Consider the following 20,233-nt stretch of genomic DNA (forward strand, 5'->3'; position numbering starts at 1 on the left):
GGATATTTACTTGTTTTAATTCCGCAATTAATTATCTATGATCACCTTCCATTCTTTCTTTCTTCGTATTAATGACGTATCTTCCCCATTCTCAGTCTGTTATTATAAAATCGATGAGTGTTCCATGCTGTCCATCCCAACTATATCAGCTGATCTTATGGCTATTCCTCATCATAAACCATGTGTTCTTTATTACCAGGTTATTTCTGATACAAAAGTCCAACAGTTTCTCTCCATCTTCATTTCTATCACCATACCCATATGGGCCCAGAACATTCTCATATGCCATTCTATCAGTTCCCACATGATCATTCAGATCTCCCATTATCATGATCCCATCTCCAACAATATGTTTTTCCAGTTCATTGAGGAAATCTTCTTTTTCTTCCATGCTACATCCTGTCTGTGGAGCATACACCTGTACTATCTTCAATAGTTCCTTGTTTACATGTATGTGCATTATTATAATTCTTTCATTTACATACTCAACTTCAGCTATTGGTTCAACATTCTGATGCACTACAAATCCCACTCCATTTTTATTCTCTTTACTGTTACCCATCCAGTACAAGGTGTACCCCTTTCTCGGTCTCTTCATTCCATTCCCTTCCCTTTTCATTTTAATTCACTTAATCCAAGGATGTCAAGTTTTCGTCTCTCCATTAGATCAATCAATTCATTTTCCTTCCCATTCATTGTTAAAATATTTATTGTTCCAAATCGGGTTTTGTTCTCTGATCTAACACTTGCACAAACATCAGCATTACCATCATATTGAGTAACTGCAGCCAGAGACTTGTCAGTTCCATTTCCATTTTTAAACTTCCATCTGAGGCTTGTATTATAGTTGAAAGCAAGTACAAATTTCCTCATCTGTTGACCTGCTAAGCCTAACGCATCTGACTATTTTCTTTTGGGGTTTACTCCCTTGGCCTTTGAAGAGCCCTCTTCTCCACAAGGCAGTGGTTTCCTCTTCTAATTTTATGGGAACGTTTATATTCCACCTAATCCCAAGACTTGTTAAGGATGTGTCCATGAAACAGTACAGCACCTAGTACCTCTCAACAGTACTGCATTGCAATGGCATTCAAAGGCATCAGCAGGTGGGGAGTACATAGTCAGTACACTTCCAATCTTCATCAAATATCAATGTTGTAAGTCTGCTGGAACAGCACATGTATGTAAAGTAGCAGTGTCTCATGGCAGAGATGGGAGGTAAAGTCAGAAGTTGTGGAAGCATTAGGGAAACTTCCTCTTCTATACCAAGAGGTGTGTGGTTAATATAGACATATTTTAGGAAATATACTCATGAGAATGACATTATGTTCAAACAGGGTCACCCACATAAATTCTTGGACCTATGACAAATCAAAATGGGACACCCCCTCATCTTCAACTTCACCAAAAGGTACCAAATAAAATTTGTGCTAAAGGTCCACATTGATATATCAGCGCACCACGATTGACTGGTAGAATGTGACTGTGGCTCTTGTTGTCGCTATAAACTGAAGGTAATGTATCAGTGTGACTTGAGCAGACATGCAGGATGCCTCGCAGATGTATGCAAGAACCGTAGTCAAATGAGTGAGTTAGAAAGAGGGCACATTATTGGCATGAGAGAACATGATGCATCCATCTGGAAAACTGCTGCTTGTGTGGGATGAATTGTGTCGGCAGTGCAATGGGTGTGTACAGAATTGTTCACAGAAGGCCGTAGAACACGACGAGATGGGTCTGGTCCACCACCCAGACCACCCCCCGAGAATATCGACACCTTCTCCGAATGGCATTGCAGGATAGATCTGCGTCCTCCTTGGCTCTGGCGCAACAGTGGAATAGTGTAACACATCATACACTATTAGGAGTGACAGTCTGTCACCGTTTATTACGGTGTGGGTTACCGGCGTGTCATCCACTTCTCTGCCTACATTTGACTGATGTGCATAAACATGCTAGACTGCAATGGTGCATGGAACGATGTCACTGGGGACAGGAATGGCAGCAGATAGTGTTTTTGGACAAATCAAGGTTCTGTTTGTTTGAAAATGATGGCCGCATTTTGGTTCGCCGCAGACAGGGAGAGAGGCATCACAATGACTGCATTCACACAAGACATACAGCGCCAACTCAAGGCCTTATGGTGTGGGGTACAATTGGGTACAACCACAAATTACAGTTGGTGCGTGTCCAGGGCATTGTGACCAGTTTGACCTATGCGAATCACAGCCTGTGACCCGCAGCCATACCCTTTCTGCACGACACCCCAGATGCCTTATTTCAGCAGGACAATGCATGACCACACATGTTGCTGCACGAACATGTGCCTTCTTGTTCTCACAGGATGTCAGACTGTTGCCCTGGCCTGCCCGATCACCGGACTTGTCGCCAATCAAGAAAGTGTGGGATATGGTGAAACGACGGGTGTGGCGCTGTGACCCAATGCCAACCACCAAAGATGAATTGTGGATCCAGGTGAATGCAGAATGGATGGCTATACTCCACAGAACAAGTTATCAGTACTAGGCAACAGGACACATACTGAACCTAGGTGACTGAAATGCTAATCGTTTCTGCAGAACGTACTAATGAACATGTTCTGTGAATATGAACTTCCTATCTCTAGCCTCTCAAGGTGTTCTGTTTTTTATGAGCACGAGTGTACATTATTCAAAACAAGTGTATGTGTACATCCAACCCTCGTCCCATTTCTCTATGGGGTCAGGTATTAAGTGAGATGAATCTTCATAGTCAACCTCATGTCAACCTCATCAGAAGAGTTAACGAGATGAAATGAATGATGTGATATATAATAACAGGAAGGGAGAAGGTGAAACCTGGTGCCAGCATAACGCCTTCTCCTGTCAAATAGCATCAAGGGATTTGCTCAAGGCTTAATGTCTCCATCCAATAGATGAATCACCATCAACAGTGTCACGTGCCCTCATTCCATATGAACTCTGTGGAGAGGTTTGGAATTGGAACCAGGCTTTTGGCACACAATCTAGTGATTTTTTGTGTGTGTAGCTATTTCTAGCCGAGTGCAGCCCTTGTAAGGCAGACCCTGCGATAAGGGTGGGCGGCATCTGCCATATGTAGGTAACTGCATGTTGTTGTGGTGGAGGATAGTGTTATGTGTGGCATTTGAGTTGCAGGGATGCTGGGGACAGTACAAACACCCAGCCCCCGAGCCAATGGAATTAACCAATGAAGGTTAAATATCCGACCTGGCCGGGAATCGAACCTGGGACCCTCTGAACCAAAGGCCAGTACGCTGACCATTCATCCAACGAGATGGACATCTAGTGATTACAAATTGTATATCACCATGTCTCTTACCTTGCCAGTCAACATTCTGATGGTGATTTTTTTTGACCAATGGGACTTGAACCGGCGAACCATGGCATCAAACCATATAGTCATGATGAACCTTAACTATCACGTCTACCAGGCGGGCTTATTATTCAAAACAAGTAGTATACGGAAATTATTACTTAATATTGACATCAAATAATAACTTTCTAAGTCTGATTACACATAATAAACCTCATGAAGATTCCATATTGACTTACAAATACTCCTAAGAGAAAAAAAATATATAATTTTTCTCTTCAGATCAGAGTATATATAAGTCTGAGTACAGCATCCTGAATATTTTTCACTGTTCCATTGCAGATTATGAAGAGAAGGTTCATATTTAATGGTATGTGACATCCTGAATTTTCTCACTTTGACAGTCACAAAATCACACCATAACTTTCCTCAGAAACAGAATGATAAAATTTCAATGCAATATTAGCTGAACCAAAACATCTGATCTTGAGTAATCAGAATTCAAACACAGTAATTATCAAAGATGAACACAATCATAAAAGTTATAAAATGCAGATCAAGAGTCATGTTGTGAAATATGTGAATGCTTTCAATCAGTATTCTTTAACTGGGCTTCCAATAATACCCTGTATCTATTAAACCTCTGGGTCCCTGAACACATGTCCCCTTTGATTCTCCCCACCCCCTATTATTTCCCTCTGTGGGTGGAGGTGATAGAATACATCCATGGTATTCCCTGCCTGTCATATGAGGCGACTAAATGGGGGACCACGGGCACTCAGCTTACGAACATGGGTTAGCGACCACAATTCACCTAGTTCTGAGTCTGGCATTGTTCCTCTTACTTGTGTCAGGCTCTTCACTTTCATTCTTCATATCCGTCCTTACATGGTCAACTCTTCTTCTCTTCTTATCCCCATGGTATTAGGTTTGTGAGGCCTAGGGAGTCTTTCATGGAGAGGGATAAAAGTAGAATACAAGCAGTGGAAATGGAGTTTCAAAGGTGTCAAATAGGTTTAACAAGAATGGACAGAGTAAAAAATGAAAGAGTTTGGGAAATGGTAAATGAGGTACCCCTACAGGAAAAGATAGAAAAATCAAGGCTGCAGTGGTCTGGACATGTTAAGAGAATGGGAGAAGAGAGGTTACCGAGAAAGATGTTAGAAATGGAGTTGAAGGGAAGGAGACCTAGAGGAAGACCAAGGGATAGATGTCTGAATGTACAGAAAACGATGGAGAGGCTTATGTTCCAAGCAGACCCAGCCTGTGGTTGGAAAATGCTCCAGATGATGATGGCTCTTCCCTTCCTTTTCCTGATACCTTCATTTTCCAAAGTGTTGGACCACTTTCATTTTCTTTCTGATTAGTGTTAAGAGAGGATGGTTGCCTAGTTGTACTTCCTCTTAAAACAATAACTTCCTGGGGGATCCCTGTATACAAATATACACATAACAAAGAAATAATGAGGAATGGGCAAGGACTTTTGTTCATTACAACAGAATATTTCTTTCACACAGCATAAAAGCAAAATACAGTAATATCACATCTATTATTAAACACCACGAAAGCATCAAACTAAAGAAGTACTTACCTCTCTCTTTTGCACTTTTATAAAACTCATGTTTACACGTCTCTTGTTACCTTTCTTGCACTTGATATCTGCCTCGATGGATCAGCAGAAGATCATCTGATTCATGATCCTAAATTTGTGGGATTCCCTGCCTGTCGTATGAGGCGACTAATTGCTAGTCAATTTTTCAAGGACTGTCAAAATTCTCGGCACACCGTGTCATTGTTGACATGTTTAAGATCTGTGGTGGTGCACTCAGCATCACCCCACAAATTCAACTCAGACATAGTATCTGTTTCTGCAGAATCTGCTTTCATTGCTAGATAGCAACATAATCATGTTGAAATTGCTAGGCAGGCTGCCTAAGTGGCCCCACTTCAAAAGGTCTCACCACAGTAACTGAGACCATACGATGATGTGATTATTATTGAAAATGAAAATCCACAGCCTGTTTCCAATCATTCGACGAGGTCAGGAATGGAATGAATGAAGCGCTCACCCCACCTCAGAATTGTTACTAACAGTAGCGGTACATTCAAATTCCTGTTTATATTTGATCTTTGTGTATTGCTCAGTGACATTAAATAACTACTTATTTTAAACAATGATCGCACTGACTTGTTCAAAATTCACGTGAACACCTGAATATTGCAGGGTGGATATCGAACTGATAGTTTGATTTTGGAAACAATCAGAAAGTGAATAACTTCATTTTTCTGGCTGCGTTACCAACCTATGAAGCCAAATCTTGTACGAGTGACGTGTCTATCCACCCTTTTTCTTGGATACAAGCGTGGATCCTTCGAGGAAATGTTACTTTAGGCATTGTTTTTCATTTTAGAACAATGTAAGGTGCAAGCTTTCTGCCATCAGCTGTTACAGCAAGCATTGCAGTACGTCGTTGTTTTTTGCGTTGCTTGCGCTATTATACAAGGCTGGGAAATACAAGGCCCCGCTGGTTGTGAAACTGGTTCCTTCTCGGGCTTGTGAAATGCATCATTTTGCCACTAGGTGCACTCTTCTTGGTCATAAAATTGCGCGGGCGAAGTACTCATTCGAACGTTCATGAGCATGTTAAGACGTATTTTTGTACTTTTATGAGTTTTCTTGTGCTATTGCAGGTGATTATAATTTAGAGACTGAAATTAACAACATATTTACGTAATGTAGGATGACAATTAGTTTATAATATCACCTATTCAATACATAAACTTTTTTAAACAATTAGGAATTTATCTTTATTTCCATATGAGGCATGTTTTGCCTTATCATTGAAGGCATCATCAGTCACAGTACTACCTCAAGGCATAAATCAGGTACCTGATTTGTAATTAAATTATAAATACTAAGGAATAATATTAACATATTACAGTTGGGATAGTCAATGAGAAAAAACAATGTTCAGTAATAACATATTTACATCGGGGCAGTCTATGGGAAAGATAAATGACTGGCACCAATAGGTAAGATCACAGGATATTTGACAGTGTCCAGCAGTAGTGGTTCATATGAAATATTGACGTTACGCTATCAGACATGTTAGGAAATGTTACTAAATTTCAATGGGAAAAACAATGTTCATTAATAATATGGAGTTAAAGAGGATTATATTAACATATTTAAAAGGGGGCAGTCTAAGGTAAAAGATACAAGTAGTCAGCACTAAAGTGTAAAACCATATGGCATTTTAATCTGACATGAATCGCTGACGCTACTCTATTAGAAAATTTAAAAAATTACGAAGCTTATAATCATATTTACATGGAAGCAGTTTGAGGAGAAAGTATACAATGTCTAGTGCCAATGTGCATAACAATAATATCTGCCGTTGGTTGATGATCAAGTATTGACAAGACAGCTACACGGTGATATTGATGTTACTATATTGAAAAGTTGGGAAATTACAAAGCTTATAATAACATATTTACATGGGAGAAGTTGTATCCTTTCTCAATAAAATCAAAGCTGGTCTATGACAGGAATTTGGATAAACTTCTTGGAATGACTTATGTAGAGGGAGATGCTGTCGGTATTGAAGATAAGCTTGCCAATAAATTGCTTTACATTATGTTCAAAGATGTTTCCACGCATTACAGGATTCCTGTGTCATATTCATTTACACACAGCCTGACAGGAGATCAACTAGCCAAATTAACATGTGAGAACTTATAGGTTGTTAAAGACTGTGTATTCCAAGTCATCCGCATTGTGACAGACAATTGTCAAGTGAATGTGGCCACGTTTCACTCCTTGTGTGGAAAGGAGGCAGAATTTGTACATCAACTTCAGCACCCATTAGATTCCAGCAGTCCTATATTTTTCAGTTTTGACCCTGGCCATATTTAAAGAAATGTAAGTTCACAACACGTGAGCAGAAATTTTAAAGTAAATGGTAACCTGGTAACCTGGTAACTGCAGAACATGCGAACAAACTGTATCACCTGAAAAAACTATTGGTAGTGAAACCTGTGCAGAGATTAACTAGGAAAGTAGTATACCCTAAAAATTTGGAAAAGATGAACGCTGCAAGGGCTAAAGTAATATTCTTGACAGACACAATTGCTGGCCTAAGAAGTTTGGAGAAAGTAAGCCCAAAAGAAATTGGTACCAGGAACAGCTTCAATGAAACCATAAATTTTCTTAAAATGTTTCAATCATGGCATGATATTCATGATTATTTGCACAGCAACAAAAATGGATGATAAGCAACATTCAGAACATGTGGTTTCTCCGTAAGTATCATAATTAGCTGTACATTAGCAAATTTTCACAAGCACTTGTCACAAGACCCATACTGAACATAAGAAGACATTCAAAACTTATGTCTAAGAAAGGCGATCCTAGCAGGAGAACTGAAAACTAAATTCAGTGACCCCACTTCTCATTGCTCATTTCCCACCCTTGTATAATAGCATAAGCAACAGTTTCTCGCTTCCAGTAGCGCACACAATAACACTCGATGTCCCTTTCCTATCGATTGTTCGACTTTGTGGCATATAGAAACTGACTGGCGTCTGACCTGAGGTTCCTATTTGGGAGATCAAATATTCCTCCACTTTACGCCTCTCAATCACAAAGTATGAAAATCAATTACTTTTTGGTTGAAAGCATTCGTTTTTTTGCATAATCTTGTTCTTCGTCAATGAGAAAGCCCATTTCCCTTCATAAAATTAATTATCCAGTCGTGGCTAACCTTCAAATCCGAGACACTGATTCCATGTGCAGTGGCTATTTCTCATTCTTTAAAATACAGAATTTTGTGAGAAACAGGTTATCCAACGTTGCTTTGCGAGACTTGTTGTCGCTTGAAGTGCACTTCTCTGTTACCGCGCTAGCGCACGTTGCATTCGGACACTAAATACCTGCGGCCCGCTGCCCTATTCCCGTACGTTTCGGGGTAACTAATCACCGCGAGTTTATATGATGCAGTATTACTCGAATACCTACTTGCTCACTGTAGACTAACAAGCAATTTTGAGATCACAAAATGTCCTGTACCCAAAACACTCGTAAAATATGTTTGTACCAGACTGGAATAGAGCGTCACTAGTCACTTCTGGGATGGTTCCCTCACTGAACTAGTGCGGTGTGATTTCCTGCCGGCTAATAACAGCACGTTGCTCTGTATTTGGAATGCCTGCTTTCGCAGTAGGAAGTTCCTACTTGAGTAGATGACATCTTAATTTCGAAACGTATCCGAAGCTGCCTGATGGATGTTCCAACAAGTGAGTGAGTCAAATACGTGAACATTTCTTTTTCTCCAATTTGGACCCAAAAATATTGAGAAGCGTAAATTATGCAGGGGTGTTAATTATGCAAGAAAATATGGTATATGACAAGATTTGAGATTGGTCTTGATACCAGACAATTCAAGAACTGTTTTTTTGTTTGATCTTGCTTTTGTACATATATACTTAAACCATGAGTGAATGCAAACTCCTGAGTTATAATTATAATTTTAACATCAATTGTTAATTTGATTATCGTCAGAGGAGAAAAATTTTCTGTTGAGGGGTGCTTTCATCAATAAAGGAGACTATCTCAGATATAAAATACGTGGTGTGATTCTTCACAGGGTTGCGGACGCTTGAAGACACCTTTTGAGCATGCAACTACAGTTTGCAGCAAATACCGAGAACGAGTGCGCCGTCTCTCAGGGCTCGGCATGCAAATCTCTGCTGTGGCACGTGAGTGACATATTTTTGTGTGATAGAACTTCTGAAATTTTAATATAAACATTAACTAACTAATTAATGTATACTATCTACAGAGGATCCAGACCGTCCCTGCCGTGTTGCTTGCCAGGATGATGCAGTCAACCACAGATTCTACTTGGTCAATGGAGAGGATGGTTGGTTCCCTTTTGGAACTGACTGTAGTCGTGGTAGCCCAGACAAGAGAGCTTTCTGTGTCAATGGAAAATGTCTGGTAAATAAAATACATCCCTTTATATAAACAGCTATTCCAGAACAACCTCATAAATAACCTACATGGTGTTACAACGTAAAATAATTGTTTGATTTATCATGTATTCTTTTTTATAACATAAGACAGCATACAAGAAAGAAAATTAATTTTTAACCATATCCATTCCTAGATCTTGCAGTCTACATGACATAGCAATCAACTACATTAATGTAGAATTTGAAAGTTTCCTTTAAGATGTCATCTTAATACACATGTGTAAGAAGGCTGAGGATGTTGTCCTCTTCAATAGATTATATTATTCTACTGTGAAAATGTAACACAGAGGAAATATTAACTTTTTGCATATGGACTGGAGTCCAGCAAACAACAACCTCTTTATATCTAAATCTTTTTCATTTCCATTTCCTATCTTCCAGGTCGGGTTGCGAATCAAGGACCTCCAGTTTTCTCACTCTCCACCACTCCCTTCCTTCTGCCAATATTTTTTCTACTTTTACTCCTCTCTTCTCTATACTCTCCTTCACTGTATCCATCCACCTCTTTCTGGGCCTTCCCTGTTGTCTTCTATTTTTTTCTCTGTAAATACTCGCTTATGAACTCTATCCTCTTCCATTCTCATCATGTATCCATATCGTTTCAGCTTACTGGTCTCTATCATGTCTTGCAGTTTAGGTATTCCAATTCTCTCTCTGATTTTATCCCTTCGTGTCTTCCTAATTATTCCTCTTTGGAATTTCATCTTGACTCCTTGGATTCTGCTTTCATCATGTCCATGTGTCCAGTGTGTATGTCAAAATTGGTGTGTAGTAAATTGAGTACAGATTTTTCTTTATTTCTTCTTCTCTGGGACGTGCTGGTTCCATGCTATACCTCTCACACATTGGTAAAACCCATTGGCTTGTTGGATTCTTTTTTCAATTTCTCCATTTATTTTCCCATTTTGTGCAAGTATACTCCTCAAATATTTTAAGCTTTTCACAACTTTAAAGGTCTTCCATTTTCTTCAATATTCCCTCTTCCTTCTCTCATCATCACTATTGTCTTACCCTCCTCCACACTTACGTGGCGTGTTTTTTAAGTAGGGGCCATTTGAAAATAACTACAAAATGAAAGACGATTTTCAAACACCTTATTTATTTGCAGATTTTATATAATTTACTCTATTTTTCAACATAGCCGCCAAGTTTGTTTAAACATTTATCATACCTTACAACTAAGTTTTGAATACCCTCTTCATAGAAACTTGCCGCCTGCTCCAATAACCAAGAGTTCACAGCCGTTTTCACTTCGTCATCCTCATTGCAGTGGTTGCCACTGTTGAGAGAGCTGTTATTGTAAAGCGTCTGTCCTCATGAATCTTTGCTTCAACTGAAGACACCAAATCGTCTGTGAACAGAGATGGGTGACCGGAGCGGGCCTCATCATGGGCTTTGTCACGGCCATTTTTGAGGTCTCATACCCACTTTCGCACCTTACCTTCACTCATACGGTAGCATTAGCACCGTACACTTCGCAAATATGTCAGAGGATATCTGTAGTTGACAGGTTCCTTGCTGGCAAAAACCGTATCACTGACTGAACCTCACACGGGGCGGGCGAGTGGATAATCTTGAACATTTGAGCAAGCACAGAACAGAACCATACAGGTTAGCAACAGAGCTGCAAATGAGTACCATTGTTCCCGAGGCATGCCGGCACACGGCACGTGATGCACGCGCTCGTCACAGCGAGCACGCAAAAACTACTAGTGTCTACAACAAAACGACCCTTAGTTAAAAAACACGCCTCGTAACTTCATTTCATATGTCTTCATCTCCTGATTCCATACAGAACTTGTTCTTGTACTTCCATTTTATGTTCTCTCGATATTACTATATTCTCTGCAAAGAATTAGGACTTTGTCTCTTTGCTTCCCATTTTTTAATGTACACACTTGTGGATTTCATCCATGGCTGTGATGAAGAATAGAGGGGATAATACCCTTCCTTTACGAAGTACTGTTTCTACATTGAACCATTTTGTTTGTCCTATCTTAGTCTTCACACTACTTCACACTTTTCATATGAAATATAAATAATGGAGAGGAACAAACAAGTGTCAAATCAAGTCATGATTAGGAAGATAGGAACATAATAGAAACACAAGGACTAAGAGAATCTTCACATGTTCATACAGTGCCGTCTTAAAATACATAGGCTTTCTCCTCATCAATTCCAGTTTATGTACATCCATTTCTTCTCAGCCCCCCCAACAATCTTTAACTTTAATGTTTGTCTCCTTGGCTGAGTAGTCACTGTAGTGGCCTTCAGTCTGGAGGATCCTGGATTCAATTCCAGGCTGGGTTAGGAAGTTTAATCTTAAATTGTTAATTCCCTTGGCTTGGGAATTGAGTGTTTGTGTCTCCAACATCTCTGCAATCATACACCCCAATTAAGACTATCCTGATCACAATAACATGCAGTTTTCCATTCACGGCAGATGCTGCACACCCTCGTTCGAGGGTCTTCTTACAAGGGCAGCACCAGGCTAGCAATAGACACATGAAACTATTATCATTAGGTCTTTACGGAGGAGCTATTGTGATGATGGTGAAAGAAAACAAAACCTCTGGCACTGCGTTGTTCAGTAGAACAGTAACACAAATAAAATGCACAAATGTAACACAGAAAAAACAAATATGTACAGTTACATGGTACCACAAAATTACTAATTACATTCCTAACACGGTAGTCAAGTACAGTCATGTTCACATCAGTGACAACTACAAAAGGCAGTATTGCTATATAAAGTTGGAATGAATTCCACTCCAAAGGGACCATGCGGTGAGAGGCCTTTAGGTGTCCTTATATATATTTTTAATTAGAAAAGCACTTTCAATCTATTCAATACTGTATGATGTAATATAGATTACTTAGTTAACATTGTTACCTCTACTACAGGGGTAACACAAAACAAGGCACAAACCGAGTTAAAAGGGGAAGGTAAGAGTACAATACACAATATAAGAAAACACTACACACTCGGAAAAACAGTAGCTAGCATTACGCAGATCTCCAACAGAACAAGTACGTAACTATCAGTAGGGCCAACTAGTGAACGACAAAACGGGAAGATGGAAGGGCTGGGAACCTACCGAAGGCATGGACATGGCTTAGATAGCGGATTCCGAAATAAATGCCCGTGATCCTTAGATATGAAAAATATTATTCACAAAATAATCTTACAAATACATTCGAAGTTACGAGCTATAAGTTCAGTGGTATCCTTAGCTTATTTCGTAGCAGGGTAAATTCAAATTTCAAAACAACTATACATCTAGTTACCAATGCAGTAGTACAATGCAATTTACAGGTTATCCAAAGTCTAGCGTACCTCAAGTGATACAGAACTACCAGAGGCAAACCCCAAGGGAAATAATATTAAACTACAATATACATATTTTAGTGAAACAAGGAATGGGAATGCCTTGGAAACGAACAGGTAAGTCCAGCTGAAAAACTAAGGCGTCATAAGTAACTAATTTGGTGAATCTAGGCGAGGTTAGGGCAGACTCCTGTATGAAAAGCAAATCGGAACATTACGGAAATTTTAGCAGGAACGGAAATCAAGAGTGCTTACCCGAGGAGTGTGCCATCCCGGAAACCGGGGGATGTCAACCAGATAGGCTGCTCGCAGACAGATAAACCGAGACTGACAGAATTCAGGATACAGAATTAATTTGAACACTGCCTCGCTCACTATATATAGGAATTACTGGCCTTGGAGGCAGCCAATCAGCGTCCACGTGTTCCCTATCGCCACCTAGACTCACCAATCACAATCTTACTTTCGATCGCGAACTTTGACTAACATTCTAGAATACGCATGATCGCGAAAGTCGTATTTTTCCAGAATAGACAGAACACACTTTCTAGAACACATACCAACAAAACAACACACCCTGTACAAAAGTTATGTAACTTTCTGGATCTTTCCAGGAACTATAGACAGAATTCTACTATTTACAAATGCCTATGTTACAACATTATACAGTACAGGTTAGGTCAATAAAAATAAAACATCATATCATATTTTACAAACAAAGTCTTCAAAAAAATACATTCCACTCGCATTACATAGTTCACTTGTAACAAACATATTATATTTTTTTAAATGTACATATTTTGGCTCTTTGAGCCATCATCGGCATTGGAAAGGACATGTAAATGAGTGTACATTATTAATCTATACAGCCTGTTTGAGATAATTTAACATAAAATATGTATTAAAATCTTATGCAGTAAAATATGATGATGGCAGTAAAATCTTGTGAATAAAAATTGGCTCCATCCAGCCAAAGAAGTACAAGGGCCATGAAGGGTGTAAAAATGAGACTCCCTAGGCCTCAGAAAGCCTATGAGATCTCAGAAAGGAGTGAATAGATTTTTTGACAGAAATGTACAGGTTAATTTTTACCTATGGTAATATCTAGATTAATTTGAGTGTGCCTTTAAAAAGCACTATGTTCCCTTTGTTTCTCTATCAACTAATCCATCTTTTCACAGGAATTTGGATCTGATGATACTCCACTGTCTGAACTGGAATACTCACTACCACTACTAAACAGAGCCAAGAGAACGCTAGTTCACAACTCTACAAGAGTATTAGCGGTATTGGATCAACAAACACTGGACCAGATCATCTCGAAACTAAATCTCACAGGTAACTAAGAGCTTCATACTTACATCCTAGTGCAGCATGAATTGTTCAAAGCCATATAGAATACAAAATGTGAGGGCATATAAAAAGGTGACGTGAAATTTTTTTGTAGGAAACTTCACAAATGCTGCATCAACTCAGGCCTAGGAAGGTTTCTGATATTCAAGTATTGTATTTCTTGTTTAGCCTATTCTTTCACACAGTCAACAGACATGCATAGGTTTAGATAATATGAATGCCTAATCCTTTACAGATACCTTAAAAATTTTCATTTACAAAGTTATGTTAATAATTTATAAGAATAACTCAGTGGATGTACAGGGTACTAAATAGAATCTGGAAAGAGAATGTAATACCCAATGACTGGAAGCAAGGAGTCATCATCCCATTGTTGAAAAAAGGTGATAGAAAGAAATGTACCAACTACAAAGGTATAACTCTGCTGTCACATGGCCTCAAAATCTATGAATCCATCCTTGAGAGCAGGGTTAGAAAATATGTTGAACCTACACTTGAGGAGGAACAACATGGATTTAGACCTCATAGATCAACTGTAGACCTCATTTTTGCCACCAGAATGTTCTATGAGCAGTACTGGAACATCGAGAAAGCATATGACCATGTACCACACAGGCATATATGGGAATGTTTGAGACATAAGAAAGTGCCCGATGACATCATAGCACGAGTACAACGATTATATGATGAAACCAACTATTGTGTCCAGTCCAGGATGTAAGGTCAGGTTGGTTTGAAACGAAGAGTGCAGTCCAGCAAGGAAGTTGTCTTTCACCACTTCTCTTCATAATCATAATGGATGAAGTTTTGAAAGCGGTTAAGAGAAAGGATCCAACAACTAATGCCCTGGTTTTTGCTGATGATGTAATGGTATGGGGTGAGACAGAAGCGGAAGTACAAACTAGACTAGATCTCTGGCATGAAGCTTTTACAACCTTAGGTCTCAAAATCAGCAAAATGAAGACAGTTGGCTTGGTGATGAGTAGAAACTCTCCAACTATTCATCTAAGAATTAGAGATGAGGAGATGGATATTGTAGACAACTTCCAGTATATAGGTAGTGTTCTGTCATCAGACAATACCATACATCAAGAGATTAGTAACAGAATACAGAAAGCTTCCAAATTCTATCACGCTGTACTTCAAATACTTTGGGATGAAACATTTCCGTTAGTTTCCAAGATCAGCTTGTACAAAATATATCTAGTATCTATATTGGGACCTTTCCCACCGTCCCCCATGACTCATGGGACCATGTGATAACAAACCAACCCTTTCGGGTCACGAACACATGGGACCATGCTCCACGGAAGTCGATAGTCAAGGGATCTTTTCGGTCTGTGCCGATTTCTCCTCATTGGGATTGTATACTTAATCCACTCACATGAAGAGTTATCGACCATTCGACTCAGCTAGATCACAGCCACTCTCCCGTTCCTGAGGTCTGAACACGGACTCCTCAGGGCCGAAGAACGTTCGCGGCATAAAGAGGCTATCAAACATAAGCTATCTTAAAGGCCTACAATGAACGGAAGAGGATTCTGGATGCATGTTTTTCGGTATAGATAGGCATAAAATCGTTTGGAACAATTTACTACTCACTCGGTGAAATATACAAATTTACATACACTCTTGATACTTCTGACACAATTAATATGAGCAAATCACTTATTTTAGCAGCGGAAAAAATCCGGGCTGCCATTGACATCGGCTGTTACCTCCACATTCCACAGACAAAATCTATGTGAAAGGCAACGTTAGCTGTTATTTTCTCTACTCCAATAAATTTTCCTTTTTGACACAGACGTAGATATCCATATCCCTCTCTACCAAAACAGAGAATAACCGAGAGGTTGTTAATATGATTTCACTTTTTCACATACTATCACTTTGAATTGCCTGTGTCATATATTGCTTACATAATTATTACATTAGTTTGGATGTATGCTACACAAATTGTTTGTGTATTATCGCAATTGTTTTGTGCGCGTCATCACCCGGTTTAGCATAAACCACTGAGTACCCTATCATATTCACAAAAACAAACAAAACAAGCCATGTTCCCCCAATGCGAGTATTCCATGGGACTGAATCCCGTATTACACATTAGACTCTATTTACACAAAAGAAAAATGTCCGCCTCTGAATGGTCGGCTAACGCTAGGAATCAATGAAGTAAAGATTAAAAACATAATTAATCCGAACATTCTGACCATATCAGAAATCCGTCACTAAAACACGGAGAAGGAAAGAAAAAGGACTCAAGTCTTCCATATAAAATAAACACAGACTTGAACAACGAACTATCATTTGCAATCACTACCAGTGGACTTTCACGAAGTCTAGATTCAAATCGACATCGATTAAAAGTAACCAACAAAAACACATCCTGAAAAAGAAAATATATCAAACACATGTATCAATAAAGACGATGGCTGTAATTTAACCATTGTAACCCGCTGTCTTAGCGAGCTGTTGATCGCTGCTGTGCCCACATGAGGTTCGAACCTGAGACTCTGGTCGTCTCCATCCAGGGTACTGTAATCAAGCCCTAATTAATCTAATCGTGTATCGAACTGTCATAACAAAATAAACATCTATATTGCTCTGTAGGTCATGGTCTACGGGGTGGCAATTAAAGCACTTGCTGTCTTTATTCTCAAAGAAACCAGAATGTTGGTTCGACCAACCTTTCTGCTTGTATATCTTCCTCCCTGTTCCAGATTCTCCCCTCTCAGCCATAAATTCACAGCTGACACTTGTCCCACGGTCCGGAGACAAAAAAAAACACCATTCAGCCTGCTTCCCGCTAGGCCCTTTTCTCTCTGTGTCCATCAAATTAATTCATTAGAAAACTGGCACATTTTATTCAATGCTCGGACCAGCCCACATACATTCAGTACACGAGAATCATTTCTCAAATTCGACCGTTAATTCACACTTCATTCTCTCATATCTCTGGAGGTCTGGAGTTCGACTCGTGTCTTCTCTCCTTCCAAAGTGCACCATCCGTTAGCCCCTGACCATAGCAATACTCCTATTTCTCCGCCTCTGAGGCGAGTGTGTGTACCTATCAGATACTACCCTATCTATCGGTATAAATCATCAATCAAAATACCTTAGGTAAAATAATAACAATACTAATAATAATAATAATAATAATAATAATAATAATAATAATAATAATAATAATAATAATAATAATAATAATCTTCTAACCTTTTGCTTGAAATGTATAGTATCAAAACACTGCTCAAGTTACATTAAGAAAATAATAATAATAATAATAATAATAATAATAATAATAATAATAATAATAATAATAATAATAATAATAATAATAATAATAATAATAATAATAATAATAATAATAATAATGAAATTCAAATTAATTTAAATTATTAAATCCTTCCAAACCACTAACAGACCTTCTACATCTAACCTCAATAGTGTAGTGGAGGACAGGGGTTCAAACCTCGGCACGTCATTCCTTGAACATCACCAGTTACAGCCAAAACTTATACTACCATGCAACAACATGCTATTTCTGACTTTACGAACATAGTGCTGATTCTAGCCCAAGTTTTTCCTTTCTTACGGGCACTTGTTGATGACTCTGTCACCTCGCTAATCCCTACGTAACTTAGGCACTTGCTCAGATGAGATCTACATGATTAATCTACATATCATTCTATTCCTTTTCCCCCCTCAATTCCTTCTCAGCACTAAATAAACAAATTATAATAACATGCAAATATATCCACTAAAAGGGGTCCCCTATTCTATACACTAACACAGGATCACTCCCTTCCCATATCTAATTAATTTATTAAAAATGAATAAAAGGATTCCCGACCATTCTTGGGCGGATTAAACCTATTTATATATGTTATTTTAACCCTATACTTCATGACTATTATTTACAAAGGGAAATACTAGCATTGGAAATAAACATAACTTGGTACTCAACAGTTGACGTCTTCGGCCCTGTCCGGAGGATCCGGAGGCCTGCCCATGTTGGATTACTCCATGGCGCTGGATCCTGTAGTCCTGGAGTTCAGAAGTTCCATATCTTGTCTTGCGTAATCCATTTTAGTAACACACGGATCACTGAAATTAGATTGTAATTCACACAATTTATCAATTTCTTGCACACGTGTTACCGTTCACTCCTATTACTTCTTTGTCTACCCACTGCCAGTTACAAGGAGATTAATATATCGGCTACTTTCAGCTAGTCTATTACACTGTTAAACCGGGCGTTCCCTGCATTCGTATGATGCGGAATTTTCTATCCCTATCTTCTGTATGGTTTAATAGTTCAGGAACACTCCTCACTAGATTGTTAATCAGTTAATAATCTGACCTACGCTCTGTTCAGAAACAGCGTGATTTTATACAGTTCTTTGTTCTGCTCGAGAAATTCTACGTACTATCAAGTAGTTGTTATGCAAAATCCTACTTCATCTTTCACGAAGTCTTAGTCTACTTTGCAACCGATATCTTAAGTATATCTCATTACCGTAATCGTCTGTTGCCTATCACAAATTATAATCACAAAAAAAACTGAAAGATTTTCCCTTCCGCTTTGTTCACATAGTATACCAAGGAGCGGTAATCCGATAGCGAAGCGACCGTCGTTTCCCGTCGAAAGCTCCTCAACGACTACTCCAGTTCCCTGGAACTGCAAAAAACTTATACTAGCCCCGGTGGTAGGGGCGGTTTAGTGACTTCATCCCCACTCTTATTTCGACTGCTCCTGGATAAACCAGCCTGTCGAAATTAGCAATACGCTAGACTGTGTGACTTGGATATGCACAAGTACGCTATGCCATGCGGAATTGGATATGTTCGGCGGATCTGCCGTAATTAATTTATCATCTTGGAGGGGAAGTAGGGAATCCCCAAAGGCATCTGGCTTCAGCCATCGCGTCCGTACGCTATGGGTATTATGTAAGTTGTTTACCAACGCCTTTCGCTTGGAGAGTATTTTCTACCAGAACTCTTGACTTTATAATTCCACCAAAATTCAGCCCACTACTCTAACGGGTGGAGTATTGTTAATTAAGCCTTATTTATGCCGAAAATGCATTAAATTTTGCCCGATCGCTTTGGCATCGCTGTACGCTGGCAGATGTTTTCCAATATGGAGTCGCTAAATAGTGTTCTTCTCCTGCTTCTTCTATGACGTGTGCCTAGCTCGGGGATTCCTTAAGCCACCCAGTGGGCGGGTGAAGGCGCCTCTCTGGCGGGCTTCGTATTGCGCAACCTGACGATACCCCCAGCATCCACACAAAGAAAGCTTGCTGCCAGCTTCCTTACCAAGCATATCATTTGAAATAAATACTAATTGTGCCGGTACGGTCACAATATTGATGTATGGCCTGGAAGCAGCAACACTTACTGGACCAACAAAGAGTCGTCTTCAGGCAACAGAAATGAAGTTCCTCCGTTCTTGTCTACAAAAAAACAAAAATGGATAAAATAAGGAATGTGGATATCCGACAACAGCTTGGATTGGAAAGAAGCTTGTTGGAGACTCTAGAAGTGAAGAGATTGCAATGGTATGGTCACATGAAAAGAAAACCCTCACAGGACTCCTCGAACATACTTTGACAACAACGTTCCTGGGAAGAGACCAAGAGGAAGACCTCGTGATGTTTGGGAAAAACAGATAATGAAGGACCTTGAAATTAGAGATGTGAACTGGTGTCGCATATATGAGCAGCATCTGTGGATGGATAGAACAAACTCGAGGAGGCTCGTACACAACCGCACCCGGCTTGCTGGAGCGAAGAAATGATGATGATGATGATGACAATGATGATCCCAGGAATTAAAAGATCAAAAGAATCCCGGACCTGATAACATAAGCAATGAAGTATTGAAGGAATCATTTAGGCCTACCAATTACAATTCAAATCTGGACCGCGATTTTCAATGCTTGTCTTGGATCAATCGATCGATCGATCAATCAATCAATCAATCAATCAATCAATCAATCAATCAATCAATCAATCAATCAATCAATCAATCAATCAATCAATCAATCAATCAACAATGATCTGTAATTAGGGTTGTCACAGATTACCTAGTCATTTCTTAAATTATTTCACAGAACTTGGAAATTTATCAAACATTTCCTTTGGCAAATTATTCCAATCCCTAATTGCTCTTCCTATAATTGAA

At 39.2% G+C, this 20,233-nt stretch overlaps 1 protein-coding gene across 1 annotated transcript in view; it reads left to right on the forward strand.

Annotated features, from left to right (window-relative positions):
- Nucleotides 1-20,233, forward strand: part of LOC136872297 (A disintegrin and metalloproteinase with thrombospondin motifs adt-1) — a 142,720-nt gene that overhangs the window by 117,469 nt on the left and 5,018 nt on the right. Inside the window, exons 14-16 of the mRNA XM_068227419.1 lie at nt 8,976-9,087; nt 9,171-9,328; nt 13,873-14,029. Coding sequence (XP_068083520.1) covers nt 8,976-9,087; nt 9,171-9,328; nt 13,873-14,029 — 427 coding nt within the window. The remainder of the gene's footprint in view (nt 1-8,975; nt 9,088-9,170; nt 9,329-13,872; nt 14,030-20,233) is intronic.

Source organism: Anabrus simplex, chromosome 4, assembly GCF_040414725.1.
Source record: "Anabrus simplex isolate iqAnaSimp1 chromosome 4, ASM4041472v1, whole genome shotgun sequence".
Lineage (NCBI taxonomy): Eukaryota > Metazoa > Arthropoda > Insecta > Orthoptera > Tettigoniidae > Anabrus > Anabrus simplex.